The sequence below is a fragment of the Notechis scutatus genome, chromosome 6 (genome assembly GCF_049901735.1).
Source record: "Notechis scutatus isolate UNSWTSFEM ecotype Mainland chromosome 6, rNotScu1.2, whole genome shotgun sequence".
In the NCBI taxonomy this organism is placed as follows: domain Eukaryota; kingdom Metazoa; phylum Chordata; class Lepidosauria; order Squamata; family Elapidae; genus Notechis; species Notechis scutatus.
This window is the reverse complement of record NC_142014.1, coordinates 60,111,034-60,137,817: the sequence shown is the minus strand read 5'-3', so window position 1 is coordinate 60,137,817 and position 26,784 is coordinate 60,111,034. Positions and strand designations below refer to the sequence as shown.

The 26,784-nt window shown below is 40.4% G+C and overlaps 2 protein-coding genes across 4 annotated transcripts in view; one reads left to right on the top strand and one right to left on the bottom strand.

Annotated features, from left to right (window-relative positions):
- The window catches only part of TBXAS1 (thromboxane A synthase 1), a 238,679-nt gene extending 235,473 nt beyond the window's left edge, over positions 1-3,206 (top strand). For both annotated transcript variants that reach the window (XM_087968482.1, XM_026695041.2), the window contains exon 14: positions 773-3,206. In XM_087968482.1, coding sequence (XP_087824608.1) covers positions 773-847 — 75 coding nt within the window. In that variant the 3' untranslated portion in view covers positions 848-3,206. The remainder of the gene's footprint in view (positions 1-772) is intronic.
- Positions 3,206-26,414, bottom strand: LOC113432823 (protein mono-ADP-ribosyltransferase PARP12-like). Of its 2 annotated transcripts, none has more exons than XM_026695040.2 (12): positions 26,026-26,414; positions 21,775-21,910; positions 19,789-20,053; positions 16,531-16,623; positions 15,584-15,707; positions 13,985-14,165; positions 11,931-12,051; positions 9,591-9,687; positions 8,795-8,876; positions 6,808-6,938; positions 5,940-6,091; positions 3,206-5,309 (listed from the first exon to the last, which is right to left on the bottom strand). In XM_026695040.2, the coding sequence occupies exons 1-12, from the start codon at positions 26,337-26,339 to the stop codon at positions 5,032-5,034; spliced, it is 1,974 nt and encodes a 657-aa protein (XP_026550825.2). In that variant the 5' UTR covers positions 26,340-26,414; the 3' UTR covers positions 3,206-5,031. The 2 variants fall into 2 exon arrangements, with proteins under 2 accessions (XP_026550825.2, XP_087824607.1); XM_087968481.1 differs by lacking the exon at positions 26,026-26,414 and adding an exon at positions 22,334-22,393.
- Positions 26,415-26,784: the final 370 nt, after the last annotated feature.

The window sequence follows — 26,784 nt, the reverse complement described above, 5'->3', positions numbered from 1 at the left end:
AGATGAGCTTCAAGGATCGCAAGATGATCTTCAAGGCTGCTGCTTGGTCATGCGAACTCTTAGTTGTGATCGCTGGCTGGGCCCGCCCGCCCACCCTTTCCATATATAACTAATTTTCTGGCTCGTTCCCCCCACTCACGCTGCCCAGCTGAGGTGCACACCACCCCTGCTGTACTCACTGGAGCTACCCGAGTTGATTAGCTGCATGTTTGAAGCTCCGCTTCAGTCCCAAAGGGGCACGCGTGTATGCTCACAACCAGTGAACCGGTTGTGAATGTAAATGCAGCCCACCTATTGCCCCCAACTATTCTTAAACAAACCTTGTAGCACACTGCAAGGTAGGATGGTTGTTGCCCAGACTGTCCACCATGGTTGATCTGATTGGAAAACATCCTGAGAAACCTGTATCGATTGATTGCTAGAAGTTAAGAATATAGAGCAGGGCTGTCTTGCAGCCCTCTGCCAGCAAAAATGGACCCTGGGAAGGCCATGGAAGTCTGCATGCAGCCGTCCCGAGCTCCTGCAGAGGGCTGCAGGAGGCCATCGCAGCTGAAAACAGAGCCCACGTGAGCTGAAGGACGTCAACCTGGCCATGCCCACCCTAGCCGCACCCAACCCAGCCACACCCACTCCCCCGAGGTTAAACGCAACCCTGATGTGGCCCTCAATGAAATTGAGATTGACACCCCTGGTATAGAGCATTATTGCCTTTCCTATAATTACTGCCGCTTCCTAACTTGCTTTGTATTTTGTTTCTTCACCTTCTTCCCAGATCCCTTTGCAGGTCAAATCTCACAGCACACTAGGACCACGGGATGGTGTCATCATCAAGATTGTTTCTCGTTAAGATAGTCACATCCTCCCATTTCTTTTCCAGAAGCTTTGGCTTACCTCACGCTGAAAACCTATTTTGTAACATGGAAAAACCTGTTAAAGGTGCCAAAGCTCTTACCCCAGTCTGCCTTCCAGCCTTAATCAACTTACAATGCTCAATTCCAAAGACGGTTAAACTTCTATACTTGCAAACTTAACCTTTAGTGCCCAATATGCATCTAAACTGCGAAAGCGTTATGTTGAGTGGCGGTATGGTGTATGGAAGGGGTATTTGCTAATAATGAAAGTAGGATGCTCATAAAATGAACTGTTTTAGTTGTTAAAAATGAAAGCTTTTTTTTTTTTTAAATCAGGCTGTTATAATTGGTCAATCATCAGCTTAGCCTCTATTTTCTCTTTAAGAGTTGTTCCTCTCCTGTCTAAGGTGATGGACAGATTTACCTAGACCAAGGGTCTTCAAACTTGGCAAATTTAAGACTTGTGGACTTCAACTCCCAGAATTCCTGAGCTAACATGACTGGAGGAGGAATTCTGGGAGTTAAAGTCCACAAATCTTAAAGCTGTCAAGTTTGAAGATCCCAAGATGTAACTGACAATCTGGAACCTAGTGTTTTTGCCCTTTCTTTTAAACAAGGCAATCTTCTCCAATCCGGTTCTGTATGCATGACAGCTTATAACCTTTTTCATCCTCTGCTTGCTTGGTTAATGGTAATTCATAGTAACTCTGAGAACTAGAAATAAAATGCACTGCGGTTATTTATGTAACATGTTCTAAATTTCCCCCCCAAGGAATTCGTATTTCATTTCAGTTGAAAATCATTGGTTTTTAAAGCAGCGGCCCACAATCTTTGGGGCACTGGTTCCAAGGAGAAGGGGACCGGAAGGGCATGGTTTTATGTGCTGCCTTCAAGGGGCTTCGCTTGTTTGTGTGGCCTGGTTGCTGGCATGCCGCGGACTAATGCCAGTCCATGGACCAGGGGGTTGGGGACCCCCGTTTTAAATCCTAACTTGAAGAAAATTGCTTTTATCATCTTAAAGAATTTCTTTTGTATGGAAACTATTCTTGTTGATTGTTAAATGTTAGACATGTAGTTTAATTCCTATGAATGTGTAAGTAGTCCTCAACTTGCAACCACATTTGAGGCCAGAATGTCCACTGCTAAGCAAAGCAGTTAAAGTGAGTTCAGTGCTGGTATTCAATTTTTTTTTACTACCAGTTCTGTGGACGTGGCTTGGTGGGCGTGGCCAGGGAAGGATACTGTAAAATCTCCATTCGCTCCCTACCCCACTAACCTGCTTTCCAGCTCCGTTCTCCTGTGCAGGGTGACAAAAGACCTAGCTGATCAGCTGGGGCTCGGAAGGCAGTGAATAGATGGGGGCAGGGCCAGTCAGAGGTGGTATTTACCGGTTCTCCAAACCAGGGGCCAACCTTTTGGACCTCAGGGACCACCAAACTTATTTTAAACTTAAATCCCACGGACCACTAATATGAATTTTGACTGACAGTGGCTTGCTGACGTTGGTGGGAAAGTCGGTCCTATATTCCAGAGCTGCAGTAGTCACAGGACTGACCCTTTGGTCATCCTAGAGCAGTTGCTCCTCCACCCGGGTGCACCAGCCTGCCATAGACTGGAGTAGCTGCTCTGGGATGACCAAAGGGCTACTTGTGACTACTGTGACTACTGCAGCTCTGGAATATGGGACTGACTTTCCCACCATCAGCAAGCCACCCTGGAGTGGGTTTCCCTCCCGCCATTGGTCTTACCTTCCAGTGGCTCTACTCAAGTTAAGGTTTGCACTCGGCCAAAGGGTGGAGGTGGGCCATGTGGGCGATGCAGCCTTGTGTTCCCACGTAGCCTGGATTAATTGCTTTGGGGGGACATTTTTCTGTGGACCACCAAAATTTTCTCGTGGACCACCAGTGTTCCCCAGTCCACTGGTTGGTGACCATTGCTCCAAACTACTCAAAATTTACGGTTCTCCAGAACCTGTCAGAACTGGTTCAATACCATTTCTGAGTGAGTTGTGACCTATTTTATGAGTCACTGTAATTGTTCAGTCAATCCTAAGTAATTAGACAAATAAGGATCTCCCCCCCTCACCCCCCCATTGACTATGCTTGTTGAAAGCCAGCTGGGAAAATGGCAAAAGCCAATAACACGACCCCAGGATGCTGTAACTATTGTAAATACATGCTGGTTGCCAAGTGTCTGAATTTTGATCACATGACTGTGAGCATGCTGTGATAAGTTTGTAAGTGTGAACACTGACCACAAGCCACGTTTTTCAACGCTGTTGTAACTCTGAACAGCCACTAAACAAATGATTATAAGTTTATTTTACATGTAGAAAATAAAAGGATTCTAAAGCCACTTGTAAATTCCTTTATTACAGTATAATCTGTATACTGATTAAAAAAAATTCCTGCATTCTGTAGTGTAAATCAGTGTACTACTAATGTTGCTACCTCACAATGCCCTTATTTCCTGGGTTTGAAGTCTACTACAGTTATTAAAATTCTAAGACTTTACTTTCAAAAACGAGCCCACCCTGATTTGGTACAGTGCTGAAACTTCCAACATACATAGCCATTAAAACTTTTTTTTAAAAAACCCCTTGGTGGCTTTTAAATCACTGATAGTACTTTCTTTATATTATTTGTTATAAGGCATCTATCTTGAGATTTTCAGCAAACAATAAAGCCAACTTAAATACATGTAAACTTTATAGCATCAACCCATAATTTACACTTGGGAAAGCAGATATGCTGGAAAGAATGGTTCCTCAAGGTAAAAATCTATCTGAAACACAAAAACCATAAAGAGTTTTACAGCTGTAGCTAGATATGGTTTGCTCCAAGAGTTTCATTATAAACCTGCAAATCTCCATACAGCATTCATCATTTTGTCACTAAAAGGCTGTATCTTGAAGTTTCAATAGCACATGATTAAGTCACCACCGCCAACTATATATCCATTGAGACGCAGCAAAATGATATTATCTAATAAAACCAAACAAGGCTTCTTTTGCTAAAGTTTATTTAAGCAGCTGGCAAGTTCTTAAGCCACATTCCCAACGTATATTTTATATCCAAAATCTAAAAATTTTAAAAAGTTGGTCCCTTGTTGACAGGCGATGAAAGAAGAAACAATTTTCTGTATCATTATATACAATGATATACAGTGATATAGATCACTGTGTCAAAGAGGAAGCACAAGATTTAGCAAAGTAAAGCACAGAAAAATGCTACACTAGCATTCCTCAACCTGATATTTTACCACTGTTTAGGGCTATAATTCTGGAATTCCATGCTGAGTATTCTGCAGTCATATACAAGTTTAAAAAAAATCATACTACAAAAGACATTTAAAAAGTATTTATTTTTAGAATCTAAATGACAACAAGGTAATCTGATCTGAAGGTTTTCTCTACCCTTATGCCCTTAGAAAGATGGAACAGCATTGAAAGATATTAATACTAAAATACTAAAATCTGCAAAAAGAATAGAATTGTTTAAAACGGAACTTTAGAGATTATTAAAATCAGTGCTTCTTCATGTGGGCTCTTGTAACATCTGGTATTTAGAGATATCCAATGCTTCAGATCTAATATTGTAAAATTGTTTCTGAGCAAGTGTGAATGAGCACACATCTATGAGAATAAGGCACACGTACACAATACACTGCCTTATGTATATGCAGGGTGTATAAACACGCCTGTCCCAAAGCAGCTTTTCAAACCACTGCAGACCTATGCTGCAATTAATGCAAAGGGATGGGGCATAATATTTTTTAAGGCTAAGTATTATGGGTGTTGCTTTTCTAAGAAAACCTAATCAATGAGTCATTTATGATTCCACTGATTAAATTTCTCCACTGAATACAAAAGCATCATCTTGGATTTTACATGACATACAGCTATCAGAACAAGTATAATCGAAGCAAAATTATTCTTCCTTGAGAAAGCAATAATGTCTCTTCTAAAAAAAAAGCACTTAACATTCATAGGTGTACTGAGCTTTGATAGTAAAAATTAAGTCTGCTTTTTACATTTATGGTGTCTAATTTCAGGGGGAAGGGAAGAGAGGGGATATCTTTTTAATCTATTAAAAACTTGTTTAAAAATCGCTCAACAAAATGCTGATATAGCTAACATGACAGGCTAAGGTCTTCAATGGTCATCCAGAAAGTAGCTCATCTAGCGGCGTGTTAAACAGGATTTTTTGTATTCAATCAGGTATTCGGGATAAATCTGGTGCTTCTCAAAAATGACAAAAATTGATGGATTCAGGAGACTGTTCACGCAGCTGTTATAGAAAAGACTGCTCTCATAATTTTTGGCAGGGGGGCGGAGATAGGAAGAATTGCCAGTTGTGAAATCTCCCACCAATACTTTGGCGAGAAACATGGTCTTGATAGAAGAGCTGCCTCCACTGTAGTTATCAGAATATGCAGCATCCCTTGCAAAGTAACTTCCTATAAAGAAGAAAGACATAAGGAAAAACAGGCCACATTACAAATTCAACAAAATTGTAGTGTATATTTAATGGTTTTCATGCCTACCAAGGATTGAGAAGACCAACATTCAAATCAATACTGGTTTGGATTAGTCACTCCATCTCAGTTCCATCCACCTTGGTGAGAATAAAACTGGACAAAAAGAGGATGTGGCCAACCTAACCTCCTGGATACCAGGATACAAATGCAGCAAATAAATCCAATATTAAAATTTGAAATCATTTATGGCAGGGCCAGGCTAGCCCCAGCATAGCTGGATCAGCATAATTCAAAGGAAGAACAGAACCTTCCATACTTTGAATGATAGGTTTTGCGCAATCTGTATCTAGGCAGAGAGGTTTTTTCTGCTAAATACTTTACATCTTTCTTTAACCAGATGCCCTTCAGATATGTTAGATGTCAACATCCATTATTTCCAGCCAATATAATCATTGAAGACAGGTACTAGAACCCAATTCAACAACATCTGGATGATCAGAGTTCCCCATCCATTTTTGCTAACATCTGACTCCAAATAAATGGTACAGAAGTATAGGAAGTGTATCAAATTCAATTAAATTATTACGCACAAAACACCATAGAAGTTACCTTTGCCATAAGCTGTACCATGAACACCACAGATCCTCCAATCAAAATTCTGCTGGCAGATGGCATCAACATGTTTTGTACTTGTTCCATGAAACAGAGACCTTTCAACTACATCATTTCCCCCATTTGCCTTCTTCATTTGTTCTTTCTGCCTACAAATATGGGAAAAAATGGCACAAATATGATCAGGCAAAAATAAAATAGGAACAGGCAAGGGGAAACCTGATGCTAAGATTCCTACCAAGACACTGAAGTCTCTTAATCAGTATTTCTCAACTTCAGCAGAATTCCCCCATCAGCACAGTTGGCTAGGGAATTCTGGGAACTGAAGTTCACACATCTTAAAGTTGCAGAGGTTGAGAAATATTGCTGTTAATGATGTCCTGTTCCTGGGATGAACACTAATGGATGGTAGACTCCATAAGAGAAGAAGCTGGGTTTTCTTCTGTGGCTTGGAATGTCTCAGTACATGTGGTCTTTAGAATTGAGATGTCAGCAGCTAAATTAATGAAAGAGTAAGAGTTTCTATTTTGCTTATTCTGATCATCATTAGTTAGCTTTCTCCAACATTTTGCTAGCCAAATGGAGATAACCACTACACATGAAGACAGAAACTCTCAACCATATAATTAGCTATATGACCATCACCGAGTAGTTCCCAAAGAGTAAGAAAGAATTCTCTGCTCCCTGGCAATACAACCATGATCAACCCTCAGTACTTTGAATTTAAATAACACTGAGAAATTCTTCCAAGAAAGTATTCTCCTTTAATCGAGCATTCTGCTATGCAACAGAAACACGAAGCTTTTGAAAAAAAAAATCAATTTCAGAGAAGCCAATGACAACAGTGGAGCCAGTTTGCACATACCACTGATAAACTTCCCAAAGAGACAAATTCTGGATTCTTTTGATGGCCAGTATTGTGACCTTGGGCAGTGTGCGCAGAAAGTTAGTCTGGACTTTTATGTACTCGCTGGAGGATGAAAGGAGGTTGATCAGCTGCAAAGGGAAAAAAGGGTACAATCTCAAAAATGGGAGCAAAATTTAATATAGGCAGCAAAATTTGAAATAAAAGTTATTTACCCTGATAATCAAACAAAACCAAGTCACAGAATCACTGGGTGTTCACTGATCAGGGAAGATGAGAAAGGGAAGACTTAGTTCTCTGTCTAGTGGATACCTAGTAGAAAAAGCCCACAGAAATTTCTAACACGTTCTTTTCTTGCTTTTCAAGGGCTTACCAACTACTACCTAACTTAAGTTGTAGAACAACATCTGAACCAGCTTGGGCCTATTTAGAGTTCTTCCACGATCTGACTCTCAACAGGTCATTTTGAGAAACAGGAACTTTTTATTTTACTCATAAGATTTAAGTTGTACCACTTCAGTCTAAGCCATATACAGTGTGAGTGACAGAAAAACACAGGATGTGTCCCACTGCTAAAATATTTAAAAACACTATGTGAAATATAACAACTTTAGATTGAAACAGCCTCCTCAGCATCAACACTATCAATTTTGGAAGGCCCTCTGAAGCAACAAAAACTTTTTAAAAAGTCTTTAGTAGGCTTAAAAATGGGGCTGATCCTACTTTGGGGTCCATGACATTCAAAAGGATGGGAGGAAGAAAATGCCCATTTCTGTGACTGCCAAGTCAGTAGGAGAACTTTGTTCTCTCCTTCCTCAGGCTTAGTAGGCAGACTTGCTCTGAGTAAGGCATAATTGCAGAGTTTGCTTATTCCATGGTTAATTGCCTTATATAGGATTCTCGCTTCAGTTTCAATTCAACACCAACCCCATGATATAGATTAGTCCAGAAATCAAATAGGCTGGCCTCAAATCACTCAGTGGGCATCCTTCTCCTATGAAGGAATCTTTAACCTCAGTCTTTCTAGCACATCATATTGTCATATGAAGGAGCCTTCAGCCTGTCTTTCCAGCACATCCTATTGATTACATATTGTAATCCAGACCTTAGCCACCAATTTCATTCCTTGTTCTCTGTAACCTACTTATCATCAAGCTACCTTACTCTTTATTTTATAGAGATGGAGAGGGCAGAGGAAGAGTTAATTGAATAAGTGAACTCACCCCCACATTACTGGATATGAGCTTTGTGGCTGATTTGTTGGTGACTGTTAATTTAAGTTTTATTAGAGTACACCCTCACACAGGGTGTCATACACCCTCACACAGAGGAAGAGGTAGAATAAAAACTTCTTACTTCCTCAAAACATACGTTAAGGGACTCAAACAAAACATTCAAAATAAAGTTTATGGAAATTCTCAATCATCCAGGTCATGGTTGTCTCAAAGGTGCTTTTTCAAGAAGCAACTGGAGTTTCTGGAGTTTCTTTGAAGAAGTTTAGCTTCTGATCCAAGAAGTTTCTTCAGCTCTGACTGGGATGGTGGGGAATGGAAAGATTTATACTCCTCGCAGACAGCTGGTCATTTGCATTCTTTTCGCTTTCCTTTTATTCTTTCTAAAATAATAGAAATGACCAGCTATCTGCAAGGAGTATAAATCCTTCCATTCCCCACCATCCCAGTCAGAGCTGAAGAAACTTCTTGGATCAGAAGCTAAACTTCTTCAAAGAAACTCCAGAAACTCCAGTTGCTTCTTGAAAAAGCACCTTTGGGACATTCAAAGTAAAGGGTTAAGAAATGATGAGTAATGATGGACCAGAACCTGCCAAAGATGGAATACCAGCATTTGTATTCCAGAAGAATAGCTATTTGTCTATTTGTTATTAGCACTATGCATAGTACCTGACTTAAAACACATACACACAACATTCTGAGTTGAACAACTACACTAAGAATATAGAAACATCTGCTAATTTAGTAAAACCTACCTTATATCCCAGTTCTGGTAAAGCTGCCTGGTCCCAGTGAGGTGGAATGTGTGTAGCACTTCCCTTTGATTGCTCTGTTTTGCTTGTAAACAAAGAGATTGCAGAATTAACCAACACTCTGTTTTATATAATGCAAAGGAAAAAAATGTTCATCAAACAAAGTCCAGGAATTCTGATTTGGAATGTGACTTCAAAGTAAGTCTTAACAACTATAAGTTGAATAAAGGAGGGGAAATTGAAGCAACCAACAATACTTTGAGAGTGATGTGTGAGTGAACTTCTTTCCTTATTCTACATTGAAAGCACTGAGTTTCATACCCACATAAAATGCACATTAAAAAAAACAGGCAAAACTTTGACTACACCATCATGGCTGCCATTTAGACCTTTTTTAAAAAACCAATCCTGTGGATATCCTTGAGTTCCAGTGCACCTCATTATCTATTATTGAACCCCTACATTAGGACTTTCTTCAGGCCACGCAGATAGTGGATATGTCATATAATAGTCATTTTGGTTCTCTTTTCTTGCCTTAAACTGGCCTTCCCATTTTCTGCAGAATTGACAACTTGCGGGGAATTTTACTGGTGTTGGACCGATATCTTGGCAGGAACCAGATTGGGGAAATCAATCAGGACGGTCTGCAAAATGTACTACCCTGGACTGATAGAATACCAAGGAAAAACATAATCTTCTAGAGATCTAGACACATACATATGCACATACATACTTTCCAAATTACAAACCAAATAATGAGGTCCCACCTCCCACACACATACAAAATCTGGTCACCAACCTGCTTTTCTTTTTCTCCACCTCTTCCATGGACACGAACTTAGGTCGTCTACAAACACTTCTTTCTGTCTGATATTTCAGGTTTTTCTGTTTCATGGCTGAAAAATGCCCACAGAAACATCTCTCAAAACATTGAATTTGTGGCTGAAGAATGAAATCGAAGTCTGCCTAGGATCCTAGCTGGATTCTAAGAAGATGAAACACTAGGCAGAACAAAGTTCGCCCTTATCTAGACCAGATAACAATGCAAGAGGGACTGTTATTACCTTTTGTATGATATCAAGCTGATATCAACTTGATATCATAAAAAACTGATATCAAGCTGCCAAAAGGCCCCTTTTTTGTTCTCCAGCTTTTCTTGGAACTCGTACATATTACATGTTTTGTAGGCATCCTTCTGCCTACAAAATATCAAACGTGCTTCTGGTCCCAAAGATTGTTTACCATTCTAAGGCATGTTAAACCCCCTTCTGCCCACAGATCTGACCTACCAAGTTTCCAATTTGATTTTTAATTGAAAATTGGTGCAAATAAAAATCTACCCTTAAAACCAAGCAGAAAGTCAAGGTGACCTAGCCTTACCTTTTTATCTCAAAACTCCTTACTATATTCAAAAATCGCTTTTATTAACCAAGACATCAAAGGGTCCAAGTTGACTTATTCTCCTTCTTATCCAACCCTGATGCCAAATTATATTAATGCTTTAAAGATCAAAGTTATTTGCCAAGCAAGGCCACTCTAGCAGAGACCCACAGAACTCCTTTGTTTAAGGAACTACAAACTCAGATGATACCATCCATGAAACCGGGCCGAAAAGTAGTTTCCCCTTACACATACGTGCTAGTTTCTGTCACTAGAGGGCAGTGCTCATCTCTGTTACAAAGCCAAAGAGCCATCACTGTCCAAAGACATCTCCGTGGTCATGTGGCTGGCATGAGTAAACGCTGAAGGCCCACGGAATGCTGTTACCTTCCCACCAAAGGTGGTCCTTATTTTTCTACTTGCATTTTTATATGCTTTCAAACTGCTAGGTTGGCAGAAGCTGAGACAAGTAACGGGAGCTCATTCCTTTACACGGTGCTAGGGATTTGAACCGCCGAACTGCCAACCTTTCTGATTGACAAGCTCAGGGTCTTACCCACTGCACCACCGCGTCCCTATGAAATTGGGCCTAGAAGATGATAAACAACAGTTGAACCTGAGTAATAGAGATGTACGATTCACCAGCAATTCACACTAATATAACAGATCCTAGGGAGATTTTTTTTTTGGACTTTACATAACAGTTTTATCCACCGTAATCAGCTATGTTTAAACCAGGTGCATAGTCGTTCAATCACAGAAGCTTTGTGAAGACCATTTGATTTGAGGACAAATTTTCTTCTATCACGATAATCCTACTCAATTGTATGACTAAAGTGGGGGCAATTCGAGCATATCTTGGGGGATAATGAGTAAAGATAAGGATCTCTGGTGGTGTAGTGTTTGAATGTAGCATTGCAGGCTAATTTTGCCAATAGCCTAGAGTTCAATCCTGACAGGATTAAAGGTTGACTCAGCTTTCCATCCTTCCAAGGTCGGTCTATAAGTCAAACTGCTGTTGCTAACAGAGCAATTTATAATTGCTTGTTTGAAGTTCAGGACAGCCACGGCCACAATATCTGTATAAAACAAGGGAGTTTGGAGGGGTTTCTTTGTGATGTATAATAATATTAGGTATCCTTAAGACCATGAAAAGGGCATTGGGGAAACAATTTAAGAACCACCAATTTAATATGCTAACTTAATTATATCCAAGTTTATTAATACAAAACCTGCTTGCTTGATTTCTAATCAGATGGACCTTTCTTCCTAATAGACAATATTAGGCTAAAGCAGGGGTGTCAAACTCAAGTCCCGAGGGCCAGATCCAGCCTGTAGGGTGCTTTGATCTGGCCCATGGGGCTGCCCTGTAAATAGCAAAGGACTGACCCGTGGTGCCTCTGCCAGTGAAAATGGAGCTCCTAAGAGCTGTGCATGGCTACCCCGAGCTCCGTTTTCACTGCAGGAGGTGATTGCAGCTGAAAACGGAGCTTGGGAGCCTGTTTTTACAGGCAGAGCATTCGGGCCACCACAGGTGCCCCCCAACACAAGTAATGTCATGCTGGCCACTCCCACCCTGGCCATGCCTCCCCCCCAGCCCCCCAAAAGTCAAACACAACCCTGATGCGGTCCTTAATGAAATCGGGTTTGACACCTCCTGGAGTAAAGGAACCAAATATTATGGCCAAGGCAGATCAACGTGGATTTTTATCTGGTGCTTTTTCCAAAAAACTCAGCTGATACAAGAGAGAAAACACACCTTTAAAATCAATCTCATAATTCTGTGTCCCAGCCGAGAACTTGTCGGTCGTAAATGCTTCAGATTGGTAGGCTTTCTCCAAGTCAAAGCTGGTCACAGTAGCAGCAACATGATCATCATCCTGATACCACAGAACCAAACAAAAGCATTTGCACATCACTCCAGAAAAATTAAGGTCCTTTGAATTTTGTTTTAAAAAAGGACTTTCTTAAGAATTAGAATGAGTTATCTATTTGTGGATTGTTTAAAGCTGCTTCAAATTTATCTTGGAAATGCTGAAGAGGCGAAGGGTCATTTTATCCTACTTGGAGTTCTAAAAAAAAGGCAGCATATTTGGGGTTCAACCAACTTTATGAACTGTATTAATATAAAAACTTTTCCAGTTCCACTGAAACCGGGAGAAAAAAAATCTGTGACTAATGGATAGACAATTTGAGAAGTGTTTTTGTGTTGGGTAACTGCTGTGAGATTTTATGCACAAAGATTGAAAGTCTCTAGAATACCCACAATGGAGGAATGGTTGGTGAAAATGATAGAATTTGCAGAAAGGGCAAAACTGACTTATTTAATTAGGAAAAAGACAACAATTGGATTCATTAAAAGTCCCTTTATGGGCTTTTTGTCAAAAGCAGAGAACAAGAACTTGTGATGTATGGATTTGTCAATTGGAAAGGGTAGCCTTGGAAAGAAGGGAGCCATGTTATAACTATGGAGATGGGAAGTGGCACACAAGACGTGGCCAGCTAAAGATGCCACTCAGTTAGTACCTGGACGAGAATCTAAATCAACTGTCAGTCTGCATAAAGTATTTGCTGCTTAGCCCCAGTATTACTTCTCTATTGCAACCCATGGTCAGTGCAAGAGGTTGCCTCATTTTCTTCACAATGCTGGAGGTGAAATCTACTCTTCCTGAACCTCAATCCTTTGTCCATGAAAGAACAGAGAGCTATAGACGGAACAGAAAATTCCCTCCATAGATCAGGAAGAAATCTTAAACCCTATATCCTAATTAGAAGTGGTTGAGCCTTCATTCTGATGCTGAAGCAGGTATGTGCCCCAAATATTGCATATCATTTGTACCATTAGGCTTTCCTAATACCCATCATTTAAAAAATATTTCTAAGATAAAATTAAACTCAGGGTATCATCTCTTGCAGTAAACACCAACCTGTGATAGAGTTTACTTTTTATTGGCTACCTTACTACAGATTATGAGTGTTGAAGTCTGTTTCCTCATCTTTCCAACACCTTTTTAATTTGTTTGGTGTTTTTTTTTTTAAACTTTGATATTGATTTTATTTTGTTCTTGTTATTAAAGTTTCCATTTTGTACTGCTGTTTCTTAATTTCACTGCTTCTCTGTTTAGGTAACAAAGTTTTACCAATACTGGTAGTCCTCAAGTTACAACCACAGTTGGGATAAGAATTTCCATTGCTAAGCGAGGTTGTTGAATAAGTTGCACCTGATTTTATTTTGCCACAATTGTAAAGTGAGCAGCATGGTTGTTTAGCAAATCCAATTTCCCCCATTGACTTTGCTTATTGGAAGTCAGCTGGGAAAGCCACAAATGGTGGCCATATGACCCCAGGGTACTGCAACTATCATAACTCCATGCCAGTTGCCAAGTGCTCAAATTATCATCACGTGATGATGGGGACACTGCAATAATTTAAAGCGTGAGGACAAGTCATAGGTAACTTTTTCAAGCATGTTGTAACTTTGAATAACCACTAAATGAATGATTGTGTAGTTGAGGACTACCTGTAACTAATCTAGATGCAGCTCTTACCCAGATCTATTCTGACACGTGTTATGGAGGACCCGGTAGGATAACCCACCATTTATATGTTGCATTGATTTAGTAGTAAAAGCTGGATTTTTATTAAAGGTATCAAAGTTATTAAAGGTATCAAAGTCATTAGGATACTATGCAGCTGTGTTTCTCTGGATGGCTGGGAAACTTGCAAGAGCTGAAGTCCACTCATCTTAAACTTGCGAAGTTTAAGAAACCTGCTATACAGCATGAAGATGATGAAAACATTAGTAAGGCTTACTTGCTTTCCATATTCTTTCCATTGATTGTATTCATCCTTCCAGTACCAGATCCAATCTGTTGTAAGAATATAGTGTGGAGGCTTGGTCACAGAAGATGGGGTGGAAAGCCGTCTAATCTTAGCAGAGCCCCATGTCATACTGGAGAAATTGAATTGCTCTGGTCCTCCCAATTGGAATATACTGTGGACAATGGGATTTTAAAAAGTTATAATTGTTCTTTTTAAAGGCTTGTTCTAGCCTATTTCACTGATGGTGAGCTATGACATGCCTGTCAAAAGTAACATAGAACATTTTGGGTGACACATCAACGTTCACCAATACCAAATGCTGAGTGCCACAGTTCAGAGTGGCCTAAATAGGGGGAGGGGGAGATAAATAATTGTTTCTTCTCTCTCTCTCTGTGTGTGTGTGTGTCTGTGTCTGTGTCTGTGTCTGTGTAAAAATATCAGAAGAGTCAAGTTAGTCACTTTCTGAATTTTTGGCATGCTGAGCCCAAAAGATTCACCATCACTCTTCTATTTTTTTATGGAAACCAGAACAATATATTAGAACAGTGAGAAATATTTTCTGCACAAAAAGAAAAGTTTTACCTTTCCATCCTGTACAACAGTGACTGTATCACATTTGCTATGAACATTATGTTTCTAAGGGTAAGTGAAGCTAATTTAAGACAAGAATGCTTTCACTCAAAATAAGCTTTGCCCAACCACAGGAGTACAATCCCAAAACCTTGGGTAGAACCAGGTTAATGATAAATACTCTATTAGTACTTAGCTTTTGTTTAAAATCAAATGTTTGAAAAATCTCCCCTTCCATTCTCTCCATTCTTCCCATTTTGCAAACTCAAAAGAGGAGTCTGTAACTCAAGAGTAAATTGGGACCAACTGAATTCTATATCTTTTTGTACTGACTTCAGCAAAATCTTAAGAGTAACTCACACGAGTCTAAAAGTTGAATTATATGAAGCACATAATCCACTTTCAGATTCTATTTGCGGTAAATATTATAGCAGCCCAATCCAGATTAGGATCTGCATATGGAATGAGAGAAACCATTCCACCCCCATCCTTCGTTAATATATTCCTGAGCAACTGAGAAGAACAACTCTACTGGAGGGAAACATTTTGCAAACAAAGCTTGAAACATTTAGCTTTTTTCATCCACTTGCTATCTGTACCTGATTACTGTGTATTTACGCTAAATGTAAATCCAGAAACAGAGTAACATGATATGGGGTTTATGTATGATTGGAAGTATCAAGAATCGCACACATTTTGATTGTGAAATTTATGCCAGTTGGATAACCTAGAAAGGCGATGGCAAACCACTTCCAAAAATCGTATCAAGAAAATTCCAGGAATCTCATTAGGAATCAAAACTGATTTGAACCTCCCTCACCTCTAATTAACACAAGAAATCTATATTAAAATGTTTCATATCACGTCTACATATTACAATAACAGGCAAACCATTAAAGCCAGTTAAAACATGCATTAAAATATTCAAAGAAGAGAAAAGTACCAAAACAGCATCAATACAATTCAAGTCAAACAAGAACATGTTATTATTATAAGAACAAATTATCACTATATTTATACCTTTCATTGCCTGGGTCACAGAAGGCTTTTTCAATTTTCTTCATATTGTCCATGTCTTTCCACAAAGTACCATTTAAAACTTGCCATCTATATGGCAAATGGTAATGAACTCGGGTACATTTATCTAAACAAATAAAGCCATGTTATGTTGTATTACATTCTCGATCCACTAAGATACTTTTCAAGGAGAAATGTAAGGAATTTGTATTGATGAAATTGCCAGGCATACAGAGGGGTGGAGAGCCTCTTGCAAATGTTCCATTTTTAGACCTTTTATTTTCTCTTTTTAAAATACTTACAAACAGTACATCAGCTGCATATTAATAGCTTGGTTTGGGTTACGTATCAGAAATCATCAAAGGTATTACAAATTAGACCTTGAGTTTCTAAGAGAGTTCCAAAACTGAGCTGCAAAGGAAAGAACCGTAAGCCCTAATAATTCTTTGCTGAATAATTAGTTCACATCTTTGCAGCCTAAATATAGTAGATCCTATTCTTAATTATTCATTCTCACATACATCATAACAGCAAGATGACAACCTCACTTCACAGCACAAATATGGACTTGATACATTTTTTCTTCTACTGAAGGGACTGTATTAGACCTAGGTGGGTGTTGGCAGACCTAAAAAAGTCCTGTGGTCTACAGATAAGTTGTTCTGAAATGATGCTAAAGGTCAGTTTTGTGGTTATCTGGAAATATACAAATCCAAGACCAGATTGACAAGGGAAGCCATTTTTCTGAATGGTGATGTTCTCCATACAAATAGAGACCAAAGAGCCATCAATCTAGCAATCCTTTATTTTGGATTTCTGCATTGAGCAAGGATTGGGGTTCAGCCTAAATGATGTTTTCTAGCTCCATGATTTTAAGGGTATGGTGAGAAATCATAGCATTCATATCAGAAACAGGGAAAGCTTGACTTAACTGGTTTTATCCCACTTACCTTGAAAGCTACAACTTTTCCTAATGTGGTATAAACAAATTGTATCTGATTCATTGATGTCTGTGGTAGATACTATTTGAGTTTCTCTTCTCTCTAAGGAAACATGAAGTATACACTTTGACTCAAGATGATAAAAGATACATTATTTTAACTTCCTCCAATTCTCCTGATTGCCCTCAAGGGAAAAAATAAGTAATCAGATCAGCTCTAGAATTACAAAGACAGATAGAAGTTGTGGATAAAAAGTTATGGGTGGGAGCATGACTTCAAGGATGATTTCTTGATTTCTTGAAGACTCCATAAGAAGAGAGCTGTTAATCTATGGTGGCAAAAAAACAACAGTAGTTCGGACAACCTTTTCAGACTAACGTATTTTACTAACAGGCACAAGTTTATTTGAGCTGCACCTCCTATCTTTCTCTCAGCATTTTAAGTACCAAAACTTTATTAACATCAGAAATAAAAGAATTGTTTTATGCAATATTTCCTCTAATCCTCAACTTACAGATAAATTGTTTTCAGCAAGAACAGTTGTGATTCCTCTTTTACAAACACAAACAAGCAAGAGGAGAAAATTGCATGAAATTATAATGCAGTTTGGTCTTGTCTTAGTGTGGGATATGAATCCAGTCCTGTGGTTCATCTATCATGGTTTATCCAATCAACAGGGCCAGTCAGCAAACCACAATTAAAACAAATCATGCTGTAAAGAATAAACTATTTTATGCTTTATATAATTTTCTTATTTTTGAAAGTTTTAACAACTGTAACGAAAACTAATACAAACAAAAATAAAACAGAAAAGAAGCAGCAGAAAGGGAAAAAGGAAAAAAAACGCTAAAAGTGCAGAAAGAAAAAAGCAGCAAAAATATAGGAAAAAATAAAGATGTAAGGAGTGGCTTTTTCATAGCAGTTATAAGTACAATTGTTCAGGGAAAATTGTCTCTAAAATTATATTATATGGCTCTCTTCATTTTATAATCTATCCTGTTTAATCATCAAAACTATAAAATGTAAGATTTTTTCTTTTTTATTCAAAAGGCCTATATGGGTTTCCAGTCACCAATAAAATGTAGATAACAATGGTACTTTGGTACTCAACTGCTTTGAAACTCATCAAACTTGGTACTCAATGCATTTTGACACAAATATTCTTCCCAGTACTTTAACAAAATCATTCCAAATTGAAAGCCAACCAAGAAATCATTTCCCTGATCAGAAATTGTCTTCCAATGACCTGAAGGGGGGAATTAGTTGCATGTTTTCTAATGTTTTCATTTTACACTCACTCCTGCCATTACAGAAAAAAATGTACAAAATAAGAACAATGTTGTTGCATTACACAGATAAGAAAATATAAGAATTGGGGGGGAAAGTGGTGAAGGGTAAGGGAGAAGCAATACTGTATATTTGGAAGAGGAACAACAAGCTGGGAAAGAACAGGGTCTTATCTTTAGCTTATTGCGAAGAAATATTTGTGGAGAACAAAATTAGCAGAATAGGAATTGCATGGGTTTTCTCAGATCAGTGTGGAATGACCAAAACATTCAGAGAAACAAATAACATAAATTAACACACTGATTTCCATAACTGCCTTACTTTCATTTATCTCAAGATGGTGTGTGTGTGTGTGTGTGTGTGTGTGTACACACACACATATACATACATACAGAGAGAGGGGGGAGGGAGGGAGGGAGGGAGGGAGGAGAGAGAGAGAGAGAGGGAGAGAGAGAGAGAGAGGGGAGAGATTCCTCCTATTTTTCCCACAACAATTACTCCTGGGTGGTTCAGATAGACCAGGGGTGTCAAACTCAAGACCCAGGGGCCGAATTCGGCCCATGGGATGCTTAGATCTGGCCTGCGGGGCCACCCTGGATACAGCAAAGGACCGGCCTACAGTGCCCTTTGCCAGCAAAAATGGAGCTCAGGAGGGCTGCAGAGCTCCATTTTCGCTGGCAAAGGGTTGCAGGAGGCCGTCACAGCCCGGGAGCCTGTTTTTGTGGCAGAGTGTTTGGGCCACCACAGGCACCCCCAACACAAGTGACGTCAAGCTGGCCATGGCCACACCCACCCCAGGCCCCTAAGGTCAAACACAATCCTGATGCAGAATCCTGAATGAAATAGAGTTTGACACTCCTGAGGTAAACCTTAGTCAATGAATACTCATTGTGATCTTTGTTGCCAGCTTTCTACAAAGTCAATGGGGAAGGCAGCAAGGCAGGTCACAGTTTGCTCTTGTAAAGCACTTCTACTTATGCTGTTTTTTTTCTCCCAAGGATCTTGGCTATGGGATATGAGATCCTTTGGATTTTGTACCTTATCCTTTGTAGTGCACACCTATCCCCACAGCGCATGAATGCCTTCCCAGCCATGCTTGTGCAGTGCTGTAGCAGTCACTGGTACATCTTCTTGCACCTAGTGATAGCCACTCCCTATCTGGCCGCCCTCCCACTGCATAATATCACTGACATGCTCACAGGGCACTTGTGACTTACTGATGGCTTCTCCAATGATTTTGCTTATTAGAGGTTATCAGGAAGTCACAAAGAAATCCTTATTTAGCAAACCCACGATCCTCACTCAACAACAGAAATGGAGATTTGCTGTTGCTAAGTGATATAGACACATATCACATTTTATAACTCCACTGCTTAGCTATAGAAATTCCAGTCTACATTGCCATCCCTAAGCAAGGATTTGTAATTTTGAGCTTAAAAAAAAGAATGACTGGTAACTGCTGATTAATCATGCAACAGACAGAAATGAGCTTCCCAAATGTTCATCTTCCCATAAATTATTTAAAACTCAACTATGCAATCCCAACTGGCAAATAGCCAAATACAGCCTACTTAAATACTGTTTCCAAATTCATAATTGATAAACACAGCTAAGAAAGCATGGAATACCAGCTATCATTTTCTCTCTATTTTCAGAGAGGACCAAGCTGGTCACATAATGGAAAGTGGACAGATGTAACCCTTGCACACCTCCTTGAACATGGGTGAATGTCAGACTTAAGTTTGAGTTATCCCAATGCAAGGCTCGTGCATCACAAACCAGCTAACTGCGACAATACTAAGCAGAGAGGTGATTCTGACACTGCAACCTTCCCAACTTACTGCTTTCCAATTATGCAAAGATGACAACTCCCAGAACCCATTGGCACACCAGAAAAAATAGGAATTGTATTCCCAACACCAAGGTCATCAGATTGAAAATAGCACAACAGTCATTTCCAAACTGGATAAAGTACTTTACCTTTGCATTTTGAAGATGTGTTGTTTTTTATGTCATACACATTCCTGTAGAGCAATGGAATTTTACTAATCAAAGCTTGGCTCATTCCCCACTTCTCCAGTTTCTCATAACATTCAGGATTAAAAATATCATGAGAGCGTCTGCAGTTACTCCCAAATCTACATTCTTCTTGGAGGTAGTACTGGCATATATGAAGTTTAATACAGATCTTCTTAAAGGTGCACGATCCGTAAGGCCCATCCCCTTTGTTGTAATATGGACAAATCTAACAAAGAGAAGAAAATATTACATTGGTATCTTTGAAGCAAATGGATATATTTAGTCTATCTCTAGCCAAGCAAAGATGTAAATACACAATGATGCCTAAATGTCACAAAGAACATGGGATTAAAGCATCTCCGGAGATGTTTAGAAATGGAGCCAGAAACCATCCTACCTCAATACCAGGTGCATATCTTCTGGTATACAAAGAACACCTACGACCACCAGTTGCACTGATAGATTGCTTTCCTCCTAAATGTCTATTCCAGGGGTGTGAAACTGGCATCCCGTGGCCCAGATGTGTCATGCGCAGGCCACGCCCATCCCAGCTCTACGAAGGGAAATTGCAAAACGTTGTGTGACGCCAACATGACGCCAACAGTTTGATACCCGTGGCCACTCAATGGCAATTTTCCACTGTCTTATTAAAGGAACCCAACAGCATATACTACTATGTCTCTTTATTATAAAGATAGCTATGCTGTAACCTTACATTTATGGTCTTCATTTATTTGGAAGGTTATTATATTATATCACTTATTCAATAGACGTTTTGAAAGCAAGATTAAACCCAAATAAAATATTAAGCCCAATAATTGAGATCATTTTGGTTTGGGGTTTGTTTTGGTGTCTTCAATTCAGCCAACTCCTCACAACTGCCTGGACATGTTTCTGCAATTTGGTCACAATAGTTGGGCTACTGCCTTCTTTCTAGGGCTGAGAGAAAGCGACTAGCCCAAGGTCAGCCAATTGCTTTGTGCCAGAGACTAGAACTCAGTCTCCCTATTTCTAGCCAAGTGCCTTAACTACCACACCAAACTATCTCTCCAACTAGAAATACTGATTTATCACTGGATATATACTGATTTATCACCACTGATAGTCACTAAAAGTGCCACTAAATACAAATAGTCCTTGACTTACAACCAGTTAGTGACCATTCAAAGCTACAATGGCACTGAAAGCTGTGACTTATCAGTTTTCAGACTTACGACTGGTTGCAGCAACCCCATAGTCACGTGATCAAAAATTGGATGCCTGGCAACCACTTCAAGTTTATGATAGTTGCAGTGCCCCAGGATTATGTGATCATATTTTGCAACCTTCTAACAAGCAAAGCCAATGGGAAAGCCAGATTCATTTAACAACTTCACTGTTTCTCTTAATAATTGTGGCAAGAAAAGTCATTAAATGGGGCAAGCCTTAGATAACAACTGTCTCACTTAGCAACAGAAATGTTGGGCTCAATTATCCGACAGGGTTAACTACCAGTTCGGTCATTTATAAGGTTCAGTGATTTACCATGTGCTTCCCTGCACGCTGCTAGCATGCACCTGTAAATCATCATCAGCATGCTGCGTGCAGAGAAGCAGCCTTTCAAAAAGCCCTTTTTTCCTGCTTTTTTAACTGCAGCTATGCCTCGCACGCAGCTGAAGTTAGAAAAAAGCAGGAAATAAAGGTCAGGTAAGAGCCCAGGCGGGTGGGTGGGCAAATAGAACCGGTTCTATGTCTGCTGCTCTTCAGAGCTACCAGTTCTACAGAGGTGGACAGAACTGGTAGAAACCCACCCGGCTCAATTGTGGTCATAAGTTGAGGACTACCTGTAAAAGATGAAATTCTCCCAACATTGAATTTCTTGAGTAATTAGAATGGTTCAGAGGGCCATATCTTGCGCAATGGAAATTTCATTGCCTAACAAGCATCAATTGTGTGTGATAATCTCACCTCAGGCAAGAGTGAAGGATCGTTCTGAAGCAGCAGTTGACATAATTCATCAGAGTTTAAGACTTCTAGGCCATGTTCTTTTACGACAGAGAGGTTGTGGCCTGTGTTAATGTCATGGATAAACTTGCATGGTTTCCTAAAGGTTTTGAAAATATTAAACATGTTTTGTAATTGTATCCAGATTGAAGTTTTAATTGACACACTGTTCATAAGCATGAGCAGACAGCAGAAAGTTGGTATGTAGATTGATCATGAAAGCTTAGTTGGGTCAGCCCTTGGACTAGGGCTGTGATGGCGAACCTGTGGCACGCAGAGCCATTTCTGCCGGCACGCGAGCTGTCGCCCAAAACAGATCCACTGTGCATGCGCATGCGCCTCCTGCCAGCCAGCTGATTGTTGGGTATCTGTTGCCCATGCGCAGGGGGCACGCACACGCATGTGCAGGAGGCAGGGCATGCGGGGTTGTCATGTGTGCATGCGCAGAGGTGGAGGGGTCACACACACATGCATGGGGGGGTGTCACGCATGCACTGCATTGTGGGTGCACGCACGTACGCACTTTTGGTGTGCGACGATGAAAAGGTTATCCATCACTGAAATAGGGACTTTCTGGGAATTCCAAGGATGGCAATTTAAAATTTAGGAATCAAAAATAATATAATCCAGGAAGAAAGCAATGGCAAACTATTTCCATTTCATGCTAAGCAATCTCTACAGCTACATCCAAGTGAACTTTCAGCAGACCTCATCTGAAAATGAATTTACTTTTTTCCTGGAATTCCAGGGTGCTTTAAAAAAACAACTTGGAAACCAGCGCTTTTGATGTACATAGGACTGCAAGTTGGCCAATAAATGCTTTAGATACATTGTGTTTTTAAAAATCCTAATTTTGTGAACTTCCGGTTTGCAAGCTTTCGGCGGCAGCAGGGATTTGCGACTGCGCGATCCCTGCTGCGTTCGCCGCCAAGGTTCCCCCGATCCATTTGGATCTGGGGGATATAGCTGCCCCGTAGAGGCAGCTGAAGACAGGGGGGATCCGGCAAGGGGTTTGGGGGTGCCACAAACCCCCTCCTCAGCCGGCTAAACCCCCTTTTCCCAAGGCGGAAGAACGGCGGTCAGCAATGGCCGCCACGAAGAAAGCTGCAGCCGGACAAGCAGGTGCAGGAGGGAGAAAGCTGGAAGAAAAGTGAAAGTTGCTTCTAACCGGGACAAGACGGGAGAAAGTGACCTGGAACCTTGAAGGCTGCTAAGTATATATTGTTCCTTGTGAGAGTTACAAGCTGCGAATACTCTAAAGGGGAAAGTTTTTTCTTTGTTCTACTCGCCTTCCTAAAGTGACAGCGGAAAAAAAACAAACCCTTTTTGGCTGTGAGTGGGAAGGGAGAGTGGAAAAAAATTAGAGAAAAATCTGAAAATAAGGAGAAGATTGCCTAGAATTGCAAAGAGTTGTTAAACATTAAAAAACTTCCAAAAAATATATTTGAAAAGGATTTGTGATTACTTTAACCCCAGAAAGAGAAAGTGAAGAAGAAGAAGGTATCTAAAAGAAATAGTCTGTTTGGATTGTTTGGTGATTTTGGAACCTTTGGAAATTACTTCTGATTAAATCATCTGGGTGGTTGTTTGGAAAAACTTTTTCTCTACACAATGGCATCATCTATGGATGGATTGAAACTTATATATCAAAAATATGAAAGAGAAAAACAAGGAGGGGAAGATGGTCTTGGCACTATTTTTCAATACTTAGAAATGGCGGTTTATACTTATGTAAAGCAGAATGAGGATGATGGGGACAAAGAAGAAGAAGAAGCCATCTTTGATGAACAAATGACTTTGATTGGAGAAGGGAAAAAGCAAGAGAAAAAGGAAAAAAGGTCTTTAAGATCTGGAAAAATAGCCCAAAAAGAGAAGAATAAGGTGAAAAGGGGACATTATGTTAAGAAACAACAGAAAGGGGGAAAGCAGAATAAAAGGGAGGTGGAGAGACAAGGGGTTAAAGAGGACAAGGAGAAGAAGAAGCAAGAGAGAAAGGAAGGGATGAGAAGTCCTAATGGTGGGGAGCAAGATGTTAAGAAACAAAAGCTTTTTAGAGATAATGGATAAATCTTATTGTTAAAGGGATTCTAGAAAGGTACATAAGACTGCATTTTTATACTTGTATTTAGAAGTAATCATAGAAAATTAGAAATATGTAACTTAAAATGTGATAAAATATTTAACATAAATTAGTGAAATTTTTGGTTAAGAAAAAGGGAGTACTGTAATGAAACATGATTCAAGATTGTGATGTGGGGGGGGGAGGGGGTAATAATCTTTGGAAAGCATAAGTGTTCCCACAAAGGCATGATATTTAATTGAAATGGATAAAATGTTTAAGATATAAATGATTGTTAATATTAATGATTAGAATATGGTATACTAGTGAATTTTTTTTGTGAAATGAGATTTGAAGTAGAAGAAGGAGGAACATTTTAATTAAATATTGAGCTATAATATGTGATGTGGGGGGGGGGAATAATTATGGAAAATAGGGCTCCCATAAAAGTATGTGATTTAATTGAAAAGCAATGAGTTAAATGTTTAAGATATGAATGAATATCAATACTAATGAATAGATTTGTATTATTTTTGATAATATAGTATAATTTTAGAATGTACCAGACAGAATCCCAATGTATGTCATGTGTTTTATATTAAGTATTATAAATATAGGGGAAAGAGATAAAGACATCATACTCCATATAGTGTACAGGAGAAGTATTTCTTCTTTTTTTTAAAGAAGAAAAATAAATGGTTGGCTGGAGTAGACAGACAAAGAATAATAAATATTATGATACGAATTGAGAGGAGATAAATAAAATAAAATAAAATAAAGAAAATTTAAAGGAGAGAAGTCATATAGAAAATTGAAAATGTTAATAAGATATGAAATGGTATGTAAAATGAATATGAATTTGAATTTGTGTCTGTACCAAGAGTTTTAACCCGGGACTAAGCAACTTTCAGAAAAGAGATTTTTTATGCTTTTATGTTTTGTGTTTATGTGTATTTATGTATTGTTTGTCTTGAAAATAAAACTTGAAGGAAAAAAAATCCTAATTTTGTAATAATGTCAATAAAATGTTGGGGAGGGGGAAATGAAGAATCTGAGTAAAAGAGGTAAATGGAGAACAATGGGAGAATCAACTGAGAAATGCTGCTGGCAGGCCTTGTTATTAGCAGTTTGTTACTCATTCCTTTCTTAGATAATCAGAGAAATGTATTGTTTTAAACTGATGAAGAAGCACAACATTGCACTTCCTTTTCAACTAAGTCCAGGGGGTCCCCAAACTTGGCAACTTTAAGACTTGTGGATAAGTTATGCTGGCTGGAGAATTCTGGGAGTTGAAGCCCACAAGTTGCCGAATTTGGAGACCTCTGACTAAGTCTTTTAAAGAGTAAGCAGGATGGCCAGAAACAGAGAAGTAAGAAAAAGACCTAAGAGTAACTTCTTCCCAGGACTGCCTAGATAGGGGTGCCGTTTATTTTTTATTTTTGAAAAGCTGGATTGGGATAAAAATTATCCCAGCTTCATTCATCACGAGTACAAAGCCAACTGAAGAAAAATATCTGCGGGGGGATCGCCCACGGTTTCCCTCAAGACCAAAGACCCAGAATTTGAAATCCTTTCCAAGGCGCAGCCACCCCAGGGAACAAAAATGCCATGGGTCTTCTTCCATAAACACAGCATCCCGACCAGGCGGCTAAAATTTGGCACCGGGAGGCGTCCTTCGAATGCTTCCCCGCCCCCCAACCAGGTTGGGAAACGGAGCGAGCCTCTCAGACGGAAAGTTGCCATCTCAAAAAAAATAAATAAATAAATAAAAATCCCCTGAATGAATCTGGAATGAGAATTGCGAAGTACCAGGCACTTCCCCCCCCCCCCAACCCTCGCCGCCTTCCGCTCTGCCGGAATTCCCCACAGAGAATGGCAAATTGTGCCTCCGAGGCTGGGCGGCTCTAGGACCGGTTGCTTTCGACCGCAATTACCCGGACCACATCCGGCTGCCTCTACCGGCAAATCAATTCCCGGCAAACCAGGATCCGCGCAAAGCGGAATTCTTCCTCTCCGACCGAGGACGCGGCTCCGGGTTCCCTCTACGCCACCCCCTCCCCCAAAAGGGGGAAGAATCGAGACTGCCCGCCCCCCCCCCTCCGTCCCTCCCTCCCGCAATCGACCCTCCTCTTTCCCAGTTGGGGCGACGGGCTCACCTCGCGGCCTCTTGGCGGCACCCCCCGTAGATGAAGTACCGGCAGAGGTGGAGCTGCCGGCAACCACCGGCGCACTTCCCTTTGCCGTGCTCCCGGCAGAGCCGCGCCCCGGTGGTGGCCACGACAACACGGTGTTCTTCGCCGCCGGCCGCCGAGGGGGGATCCTCCCGGGTCACCAGGGTGAATTTCGCCTTATCCTGCAGAATCGAGTCCAGGCGGCTCGAGTCCAGCTGCACCTTAATCTCGTTGACTTTCAGAGAGCCGCCCGCGGCGCACACCCTCTGGAAGATGTCCTTGGCCAAACCCGCGTCCATCCTGGCCCGAGAATCTCGCCCCTTCCCTTTCCTCTTCCCTGCGAAGCGCAGTCCACCCACCCACCTCCGGCCGATCTATCGATCGACTCCCGCCTCTCAAGAACGCTTGTCCCGCCCCCTCGGACGAGACCCGACTCCGGCTCCTTCCACTCTCGCTTCTCGGAGAAATGAAACCGAAAGCCGGAGCTTCCCCATAGAGCAAAGTGCTGCTGGGTTGCTAAGCGAAGGAGGGCTGGGGGAAGGGAAACTTTTCCTTCCAAATCGACCGCCTGAAGGGCCAGAAAAATAGGCAAGCTTTCGACTCGTCCGGGACTCTTCGTGAAGCGATCCGCTAACCTTAAGGAGAAACGATCCCAAAGTAATGCTAGGGATCGTGTCTGTGGAGATTCTCAGCCATCCAGGTCATGGTTGTCCCAAAGGTGCTTTCAGTCATAGTATCCTCCTG

Excerpts from the sequence above, each read along its gene's own strand:
- LOC113432823 (XM_026695040.2), bottom strand. The coding sequence starts at position 26,339 with ATGGACGCGGGTTTGGCCAAGGACATCTTCCAGAGGGTGTGCGCCGCG. Across the intron at positions 16,624-19,788 it reads CACATCTTCAAAATGCAAAG|AGAGAAGAGAAACTCAAATA; the intron begins GTAAAGTACTTT and ends ATGTTTCCTTAG. Across the intron at positions 12,052-13,984 it reads GGAAAGAATATGGAAAGCAA|GATGATGATCATGTTGCTGC; the intron begins GTAAGCCTTACT and ends CTGTGGTATCAG.